We start from the raw sequence: 10,641 nt of genomic DNA on the forward strand, positions 1-10,641 counted from the left end.
AGCAACAATAAACAGAAGCTGCAGGCAAAGAGAAAATAGGAAAGAAGATAGCCAGCATTTGCTCTAGGCCTCCAGAGACATCCCACGTTAAGATGCTTTTCCAAGGAACCTCAGCATCTACACATCAGCCTGTTGAACTACAAAGAACCATCAGTGAGAGGGAAAAAAAATCACATGTCCCCACTGGCATAATTATGAAATTTAAAACCTCAGTGTAGGCACAAATGGGCTCCTCTTTGTTAGTTTAACAGCAGTTGGAGGAGACTGAAAGAAGGAGGAAGACTGCCTGAGCTTTGCTCTGCACAGCAGAACTGCAGCAGGGATATAGGTGTGCCCGCTGGCCGGTAATGACCCGCTGAAAAATGTGGTTTGTAAGGAAGCAGCAAAGAGCCAAGCATGTGTGCAGCCCTGACCTCCCCTGCATCCCTGCTGGGCTGCCCATAGTGCCACTCAGAGGTGATAATCCAACATAGAGTCTGAAAAAGAGAGCAGAAACTTTTGCAAAATGAAATATCCAAGATACGGATAAGTTTGGACTTGTTCATTTGACCTTATTTCAACATCCATGAGCACCCTCTCCCTGGGCCCTCACAGTAGCTTACTTGCAGATGAACTTTGCACCCTGGGGAAGGAGGTAGGTCAAGGGAGGAGGAAAGGAGGGAAAATAAAAGAAAGCCCTTGTTTGTTGACAGAGCTATCATCAGAGCTCTTTTCATTACTCAGAGTGCAAGCACTGGTATGTCTGGGCTCCTGCTTGACTGCTGTTGGTTTTGGTACTTTCTGGTAATACAGAACTAACCATCTGTGCTCCCAGCAGATCCTCTCCTTCGTTGTCCCCTTCTGCCTTGACCTAACTGTGACTAAGTAATACAGGGTGACATGTCAGTAAAAAAAGCCTTCCACTTGCCCCAACTGCTACTGTTACTCACTATATACCCAAGTCTTAAGGAAGGCAAATTTACTGAACACAATTAGGTGTGTTCAATTAGATGCTCATACCCCACCTTCCTGTGCGGTTTGAATCCCTGTCAGATTCTTAATGCAATGTACAACAAGTGCATAAAATAATTGGTCTGTAAATACAAAATGGCTTGGCAAACAGAAAGCCTGTCGTCAGTGCAGCCTGGGGAGGCTGTTTAGGCTAGTGGTTTATCAGTAAAATGATAGCCAAGGAAAAGTAGACCCACTTCAAAGGTGTTGTCTAAAGACAGAGATAGGACTTGTCCATTCAATGTGCAGCATGGGCTGAGAGTCTAGCTTGGAATGAGTCACTTGGATCTTTTTTTTTTTTTACAGATTATTATTATCATTATTATTATTATTATTATTATTATTATGGGTTGGACAAGGATTAGACATTGGTATTGTGCAATAGCAAGGCAGTGATGTGGGTAGAAAAATAACGTTTCGAATTCTGCAGAGTCAGTGCTGCTAGACTGCTAGTAAAGCACAAACATCTTCGGTTCTGACTTTACAGGAAAAAAACGTTCTGTTTTAGTATTTTGTTGGGACTCCCATGTAGTGTCTGACACTATGGGAGCTGAGCACTTTCAAGGAATGCAGTAAATCTTGTAGCAAGCCTCTGCCATGTGCCATTCTTTTCCATCCCACTTTTCTCCCCCTTGAGGAAAGCAAGCTATATAAGATGCGCTTACTGTTTGCTTTTTATTTTGTGACACTCATTAGCAAGTGCAAGGTCAAAGGAATACATTGGTTTTGGAAAGGAAAAGGCTAAATCTTCACACACTCCATATCTGATCGTGTTTTGGGTTGGGTCTGTAGAAGGCTGTTCTCTGCCTAAATTTTGCCTTTGCAGAGCATGTATTCTTATGGTAGAGCAGTGACAGAGATGCTGATGAGCTTTCAGTATTAGTGTTGGCTGCCTTCCACCCCATTTTCTTTCTCTCCTTTCTCTCCCCTTGCCTCCTGCCAGCACTAGTTGACACGAATGTGTCTCTGCTCTATCCCAAAGTGATGAGCAGAATTGACTCAGTATGAGCAGAGCCCAACACCAGGTGAATGCAGGTTGTCTTGGACAGCTCTAGGGGAAAAGGAGGGTAGAAAATAAAAGTGCAGAGGGCAGTGACCTCATTTCTGTGCTATGAGCATTTTGCAGCTGGCAGTAGGCCAGGGGCAGGAGGAGGCATGGCTGGAAAAAACCCTGCTGCAGCAAACCTGTCAGGGTTTAGGCAGGAAGAAGCACAAACTGGGTAGGTAGGGTTCTCAGACAAGGTGAACCAAACATTACAGATTCTTACCTAAGACCTTCTCACCATTTTTTTTTAATTTATTTTTTTTTTAGGTAGGTAGGAGGAGTGCAAGAGGGTGTGAAGGAACAGTACATCCCCTTTACACATCCAGCCACACACCAGGTGAACTTGAGCAGTTAAGATCATCCTGTGGCACCTTCCCTGTCTCCCCATTCATTCCCACCAGGCTTGTCTTGCCAGCACAGGTGGAATCACTGCAGCAGGCACATAATGAAGCCAGGATTGCCAGCTGACTCATGCCAAAAAAAAAAAAAGGCAAAACCAAAAAGCCCCACAAACAGAAAACCACAACCAAAACAAAGGAAAACTACAGACCTTTGATTTTTCACACTGTTACTAAGGCCAATCATAAAAATCAGGACAAAGCACCATGCCTGGCATCTATGGCTTAAACGTGGTCCAAGCTCCTGGCAGCCGTGACAGGAGAGATAAAATTTCCCTTCTTTGCTTCCTTGCATTAGTCCTAATCCCAGTATAAGGAAGAGTCTGGCTCAAATCAGACAGACCATCCCAGAGCAGCTCAGCAGAAGTCTGTCCTAGTGTGTCCTGGCAAGATGTCACATGAGGCCAGATTGAAGATAAGGAGGCACCCATGCCCTGTTGCTTTCAGTGGGAGGTAAAGAGCTAAACCCCTCTAAGAAATTGTCCTGTCATGCCTGAATGCTTTATGAAGTAACTTCTGCTCCTGGTACCTAATGTTTAAATAAAAGAGTTCCCCTAAAACCCTGTCCCTCTTAAAAAACTCCAATATCTTGCAGCTAGGATGGAAACCTGCCACCCTGCAAAGCACTGGAAGTAGCTGTCCACTAGACTGCTCTTCTGCAAATAAGCTGTTCTATTAATTATTACTAACATGATGAACATTTCCACTATATATATAATGATACCAACAAAAAGAACCATCTTCTGCTCTTTTGAGATCAACCTTTACACAAGGTCAATGGGGTGAGAGCAGCCAGAGTGCTCTTAAGCATGTGCTGTAGCTGTGAGTATAAGATATCCCCTCCTTTCTTCACCATTTTCCCTTGGCAGTGCCACATGACAGTTGTTCAGTGCTGGGCGGAGTCCATGCAAGGACTCTAAGGTTCTGCCCAAATTTGCTGCTTCGTCATTATTTTGATACAGTGATTGCCAAGCATTTTGACACAGAGAATGCAGTGTTCTAACACAGTTTTCACCAGGTCTCACTGTAGATCATTACAGGGAGGTTAAATATTAATTATTTGTAATAGCAATGCCATCAACTGCTTTTGCAGTGCTTTCCTTGAGAAGATCCCGAAACACTTTACAAAGAAGCTCAGCAGTATAAAGGGAGCACTTTTAAATCCAGAGCACTTTATTAGACCCCGGTCAGATCAGCTGACATTAAGAGGCAAATAGAGCCAACACATTCAGCAAGCACAACACGTGATGCCACAGAACCGTGGTAATAGAGAGCAGAGATCTCCATGTTTTGGCTTTGCAGTTTCTACAAGCTGCCTCCCGCTCCCATTTGAAACCCAAAGCTTGTGCCAACAAATGGCAGGAGGATTTTATGCAGAGTTTCCCTCATGCCAGGCTCTTAGAAAATGTTATTACTCTCTTCTCAGGATGTTTTCTCAGGCAGGGTTGGTTGGTGCAGCCTGTTTCTACCTCTGGGACTTGCTAACTCCCACACCAGTTTCTCCATGGACAAAACCAGCTTGAAGCTGGCAGGGAAATCACTTGTTTCTCTTTTTCTCTGCAGCTACTAAGTTGAAGGAACATGTGGGGGGGGGAGGGAGAGGGACTGCATCCCATGCTGAGGACCCTCTTCTCCACTCAGCAAAAAAGAGTAAGGCCATGCTTTTTCCCAGCCTCCCTTTTATAACCTCTGACTTTCTGTGAAGGAAATGGCTCTTTCTAGTGTCTGGACGTTATCTTTTAAACACACTAATACTGCTGCCTTGGGCTTTTGAGCAGAGAAAGTCATCCAGCTTTCCTATCCAGAAAACCTTTTAATAACTTCCCTTGGAAGCTGCTGCTTTGCCCAAGGCAAAGGCTCTCAGAGCACAGCTGGGACTGGGGAGGACTAGAGAAGGGAAACAGGTCAGGGAGAGCAAAAGAAAGAAACTCAACCCAGGAAAGTTCAGGAGGCAGATTTGCAAGAGGCGTGTTTTCCCCTACGTTTCCACCTGCCACCGTGCTGTCCTTTTGAGGCCAGACTGTGGAATGGGAACATGCAGAAAGCAAGAAACCAGGACAGTGTAGAAGACATTATTTAATAGCTCATCTTAAATAACAGGACAATGTCAACATGTGAACAACTTACACCTGTCAAAGGTGGCATAGAATATCCTGTTGTGTTTTGCTATTTATCCAGTGCATATGTTTGGAAAATAGAAACAAATACTGTCCCATCAGGAGCTTCAGTATATAATCAAGGTTTAGACTTTCTTTTTTAAGAAACAGCTTGACACTGAAACGGAGTTGCAAAAGCAACATGATACATAAACAAAACAGGTTTTAAATAAGTTTCTAAGCATGTTCTCTACCGAAAGCTATTTTTTAAAATTCAATTTTACATCTATAAATACATAGTACAAAAATGCAAGTATACAAGCCATTTTTCCCAATAGAGTTTTAAGTAGCAACATTCCTCCAACATAAGATGCATATATTTTGAGGGCAATAATATTAAGTATATACATATAAAGTATTAAGTATATACATAAAAAGTTATGAAGTGTCTGAGGATATAAATTAGTAAGAACACACACAGACAAAAATACATGTACTGTGAAATAAATAATTCAACAGCTTTACATATGAAGGTATCTATAATATACAAACAAAATATACAAGGTTGTAGGACTTGATCTTGCAGATGCTCGTATCTGTCACTCGAGGATCTGAGTAATTCCACTGCAGTAAAAAAGCTACTTTATGGGATTACTCATATGCTAAAAATTAGGTGCACAAAACTACCTTACTGAAATGGCTTCTGACTGAAATGGCTCCTGACTAGCCTAGGCCCCACAGAAAATTTGGTGTGAATGAATGTGTTCAGTTTTATTCTTGTGAATTGAGATACTGTTGGCATTCGGGGTCTCCTTTCATTTCTGGAGATCCAGAAATTCTTCTTCCATTATTTGGATAGACACACCAGCATCCAGCAGACTCTCCATCCAGCGAAGTTTCACACTAGAATATTATTAGTAAAAAAATAAACCACAATAAGTAACTGTAAGCAGATTACCTGTGAAATACTGCGAGTAGAGGTGCTGGACAGAACTAGGATCAGAAGGTGGAGACCTGCCATGTACAGACTTCTTCTGAATGTGCTAGTCGCTGCTCTGACAGAGCCTCTGACCAACACACTTGGTTAGGGAGACACAACCCAAGCTCAGCTACCACAACAGCAACTTCAGATTTGAAACAGTTTGCCCACTCCTTGGTAAAGAGCAGTATAAACCAGCAATCTCTTCTAGCATGAGAAACCAAAAGAAGGTAGAATATACGAGCTGGCAGGGTTAGAGCAATAACTGGATAATGTGGCTCTTCACACAAGGAGGCAAATAGGGGTGTGGTTTTTTTTTTTTCTTGGGGAGGGCATTAGATTTCTATCTGTGTCTGATTAGATCCCAGGTCACAATGTTTGTGAGTCACCCAGTGGTGCCATGCCCTAAAACAAGGAGTCTTGCCGACACAGATCTATGCAGACCTACTAAATTTGTGTGCATGACCTGTGGTTGCAAGGGTGTGGCTTGAGGTTTGGGGCTTTAGTTACGCTTGCAGATTATGCTCACCTTGCAATGGTCTTTTTTTGAGGCTATAATGGAAATGAACATATAACATAATCCATATGCAGCACAAATCAGTATTTTTGTTCTACTATCCGAAGGCTAGTTTTGCTGCAGAGAGTTTTTTCACTGCCTGAGTGAATTTTTCACTGCCTGGGAGCTGAGAGTCTCCTTTCTTCGTAGCGATTATTATATATTCAGTGGACTGCAGGCAGTATGGTAGATATTATCAATTAATGTCAGCTGGGAATATGCTAACAAATCAGGTACATGGAGCTTGAGTTAGCCTGAGAGCAGACGGGGTTAAAAGATTTTGGAGAAGGCCTTGCGTGCACCTGTTCTGTGAATGGAAAAGACTCCTGCCTCTATTGCTGTCATCCCACAGCATGCAGCTCACTTTTAAGAGAAGGACGAACCATCTGCTCCCACTACTAAGTATCCCTATTTTCACAACCTGCTTTTCCAGCAGCTGCAAACTTGTGAGTTTGGGAGCACAGGACTATGAAAGGGTTGGCTGTGTCAGGCTAGTTGCTGCGCTGCTGTGAGCAGACAGGGGAAAAAGCACGTACCTGTTTGCTGTGGTAAAATCCATTCTTGTTGCAGTTGGGCAAGTAGAATTTGTGAATCTCCCCTCCGCTTCTCTGCTGAGCCTTTGCCAATTTATACAGGGCTCTGTAGAGCTCCTTCTGACAAGGTCCCTGTGGGAATGCAAAGGTTGTCAATACCAAAATCACGAAGAAATCAGCTAAACAAAAAATGATCAGTATAAAGCTAGCAAAAAAGCTGAAAATACTTATTAGTCATATAATCTGAACCAGGCTGCTTTGCATGTAGTTTTTACTTGTTTCAGTAGGAGCACAGCCAGAAAACTCTGGTGTTGCATTTAGGCCTTTGTTTTTATTCTTTGAGGTATTTTCTGTCCTCAGAAACATGAGGATTTAAGTTCTTAAATTGCCACACAAGGAAATTTAACCTGTACTAAGTAAACACATTACTGCTCAGAGGGTACAATCTCTCCTATTATGGGGAGGTGCATGTTAGGAGGCTGGCGTACGTGAGACTAGCCACGTTTTCTGGGTTGCCATGGCCCTGTGCTCTGTTGATGTATGGAGAATAGGTGCAAGACATATATAGACTGTGCAAGAACAAACATCTGAATGTTTGTTATCTTTTGTACAGGACAGAGCTGTCGCCAAAGCAGAATAAAGAGCACCCCTGCGGCTCTGAGACCCAAACCTAAAGTCCCTGGAACTGGGGATGAAGAGCTGTTTGCAATATTCACTATTTTCACAATTTGCTTGCCCCCTTTTTCAAAGTCACAATGCCACCCATTAATAGTACCCAACATGTTTAAATGAGTTAAAGGGGAGGAGAAGTGACTGAACAAATATTTTTTCTTTAGAGTGAAAATAATCATAGCCTCTGCTTTTGCAAGACCTCCCCGTGTCAGCCCCTCACATAAGTGTTCTTATTCAAGTCAACAGGTTTATCTGTGGCTCTGGCTGAGAAAAGCAAAAGCCCAAGAATCAGAACTGGAGCTAACAGCATTTATGTGTAATAGTTCTAACTAAAATAGTGGCTAAGTCCCGTTCTGGATATGGAATGAGGCTTCACCCCCATGGGGTGGAGTGGTGGTTAGTAGGTTTGGGTTTTGGGTTTTTTTTCCATTTTGTCTGCGACCATTACAAAACTGGTCTTGTGTGGTTTCCAATTCTAATTCAGCTCGTGCTGCGTGTGTGCTGGCTGCCTGGGACTGGTCTAACTGTGATTCTCTGGTGCCATCAAGTGGAACACGGACACGCTTGCAAAGGCCCCACACTCCCATTACCCACTGCGATTTTGCAGTGCCGAAGGTAAAAAGCTTACTTTAATTACTGAGCTTTCTGTCTTTTTACATGCATCTACTCAATAGTGTTTCCCTGTGATCAGAAACGCGTTCTGGTTTGCACTGGTGTTTCATCAAAAACTATGAGTAAGGGCTCCCTTTGATTTCACTGAGCACTGGACCAGTGACAAATGCCTTTTATTTTTTTAACTAAACCACAAAAGGAGTCCAAGATTTTAATACAGGCTCCTGGAAATTAAGGGCCTGTGTTATAATCTCATAGTAAATGCAGAGAAAGGCTCAACCTCTGCATGGAGTCCATATAGGATATATCTGATGCACACCTGTTTTTATTGCTGCTGCCATTTTGCCTTTTCCTTAAGCATTTAATGAAAGCATTCCAAAAGTCTGTTTGCTGACTACCCAAAATACTGACAATTGCAGTGTTGCTGCTAGAAATTCATGCACATTTTCATTCTGTATTCTGAATCAATAGCAACTATTGAAATGGTCTCTGAAAGGTTTGCAAAGAAAACTCACCTGCTCTTTCCATTTCTTGAGTTCAGATATTCTCTTTGCTTTCATGTTTTCATATGCTGTGATGGCATTCCAGGGGATGGATTTGTCCTGGCCTATGGGAAACATCAACTGATAGTTCAGCAGCTGATCCTGTGTCATTTCAGTGCTTTCCAAAGGCATATCTTCAGGTTCAACAGAGTCTGGAAAGGAATGATATTAAGGTGAACATCTTCAGTGAACTGTTGCATTTATTCATCCAAGATAAAAAAGAAGAAGAATCACCAACAAGAAGTAATACCTAAGACAGGTACATTACAGTAGCAATCAATTACATATGCTGCACAGCAAATTAAATTTTTGTCATAAATTCATAGGTAGATGCATTGGCTGTTCTCTAAGAAGTTGGTTATTTTACAATCTTTCAAAATCACTCTAATGCCAAAGACAAAGCTGCAGCCAGTCTGTTAGAAATGAAAAAACTTTCTTTGACCACAGTGGGTTGTAGAGACTTTGCTACATGAGGAAAGACTGGAGTAAACTTGTAATGAATTTAGATTTTTGTTATCATGATGTGTTTCTGTTTTTATTCAGGAGGGGAACTGGTCCAAACCTGATCCCATGGTATCCTGTGCTTTGTTCTGTGACTTGCCTCACATATAAGAAGGGGTAGCAATTCACAGGAGCCAGCGGCAGCTCATGCTGGCCTGCAGTGGATCAAAGAGCCAGGGATTGGCAGAAGCCGTTCGGATTTGCCTGATCATGGCCTGAACGCCAGTGCCTAACTCAGTGCGTGTGAACTCTCATGCTGGAAGCAATAGAAGGTCTTTGCAATTGCAGGGACTCGTCATGGGATAAAAGTTTGACATGTGTCTATATAACTTGTTGGATCAATGCTGTAAACAATTATCCAATGGGCTAAAACCTGTTTTTCCCTTTGACCATGTTTAAGAAAAAATGGAGGCAGAAAATTGAGGATAGAAACAAATAATAAAACCAAGGGAAAAAGTCAAATCCTAGACCTTTTTGACTGCAGGAGGCTTAAACATTGTGTCACCGTTCTCTCCCCTCTCACAAGTACAAGAGAAACTCCACTTAGTACCACCAATGGCCATTGCAGAGTCAACAATTATTTTTGTAATGCTATTGAGCTGCCTTAATCACCACTGCAGAAACACAGGAGTAATGATGAGGAAAATAATAACAAACTGTAAAATAATGAAATAAACACTGAAGAAGTTCCTGATCATCGTGTAGCATCAGATGCTTGATACATCTTTTTCCTCAAAGACAGTTTGGCTAGCGGTGCACTACTTTAGGCTTTATTCCTGAAACGAAGGCAGGCACAAAGCCTGTTTAGGTCTTTTGATTCTCTGGCATGACTTTTGGAGACGGACATAACCTCTAGAACACCCGTCCTGCTCCAGTGGCTGTTTACTACCAAGGAAGAACCGTCTACCGCTTCCCAGACACCTTGTTCTGAGTATCCTGCATCGCCTCCTTACTACGGTTGAGTGCTCTCCCGCTCGCTGCCGGGCTGCCGACACGCCGCCGGCTCCGCGCCGGGGCGCGGCTCGGCCCGCACTACCCGTCTTCCAAAGCACCGTCATTTTTTCAGGTCTTTGGCGTATTTTCCCTTGCTGTCAGGCAGCTGGCAGTATCTGAAGTGCCCAGGCAATTCCAAACAACTGGCAGCCTTTCAGAAGCCAGATTTTTCAGTTTACCCAGTAAGATAAACAAAAGATAAATTGAAAGCACCCATAGATTATAAAACATTTTGAAGGTGTTTTTGGTTTTGTTTTGTTTCCTTTACGATTGCAGGTCAACTCTAAATGATGGCCCAGTCTTTTTTCCCTTTCTGTCTTTTGTACAATTAAACTGAGGAAACCTAAAACTGATAAAACAGTCTTTATGAACAGATGTTCTTCTGCACTAAAGGTAGATAAAAATCAGTCACTTCATATTTCATTTATATAAATGTAATGAACATATGTTAGAACAGGTTATGACAACTTAGGGCAGTATCAATCAACAAGGCAATGCTTTTGTACAGGCCATGGGACATTGATGAAGTGAAAGTAGTGTATATGTTTATGTAGGCTCTGTTTGATGTAATACTACAACTCATCTACCAATCTCCATCTCTGACCCTGACATTGCTTTAAAGAACACGAACAGATAAGAGTCAGGAGGTTAAAAACATCCATGATGTAAAGTTGTGTTTACTGAAGACTTTTGACGGTAATTTTTAGGTATTCCAACTGTTGTC

General features: G+C 42.4%; 1 protein-coding gene across 1 annotated transcript; it reads right to left on the minus strand.

The window, feature by feature from the left end:
• Positions 1-4,489: 4,489 nt before the first annotated feature.
• On the minus strand, positions 4,490-9,930 carry IGFBP1 (insulin like growth factor binding protein 1). Its single transcript, XM_026843722.1, has 4 exons — positions 9,846-9,930; positions 8,397-8,575; positions 6,601-6,729; positions 4,490-5,432 (listed from the first exon to the last, which is right to left on the minus strand). Exons 2-4 carry the CDS (start codon positions 8,553-8,555, stop codon positions 5,301-5,303), a joined length of 420 nt encoding a protein of 139 aa, XP_026699523.1. The 5' UTR covers positions 8,556-8,575; positions 9,846-9,930; the 3' UTR covers positions 4,490-5,300.
• Positions 9,931-10,641: the final 711 nt, after the last annotated feature.

The sequence above is a fragment of the Athene cunicularia genome, assembly GCF_003259725.1.
Source record: "Athene cunicularia isolate RWA chromosome 2 unlocalized genomic scaffold, athCun1 chr2_part1, whole genome shotgun sequence".
In the NCBI taxonomy this organism is placed as follows: domain Eukaryota; kingdom Metazoa; phylum Chordata; class Aves; order Strigiformes; family Strigidae; genus Athene; species Athene cunicularia.

Excerpts from the sequence above, each read along its gene's own strand:
- IGFBP1 (XM_026843722.1), bottom strand. The coding sequence starts at position 8,555 with ATGCCTTTGGAAAGCACTGAAATGACACAGGATCAGCTGCTGAACTAT. Across the intron at positions 6,730-8,396 it reads TCAAGAAATGGAAAGAGCAG|GGACCTTGTCAGAAGGAGCT; the intron begins GTGAGTTTTCTT and ends GCATTCCCACAG. Across the intron at positions 5,433-6,600 it reads GATTTTACCACAGCAAACAG|TGTGAAACTTCGCTGGATGG; the intron begins GTACGTGCTTTT and ends ATAATATTCTAG.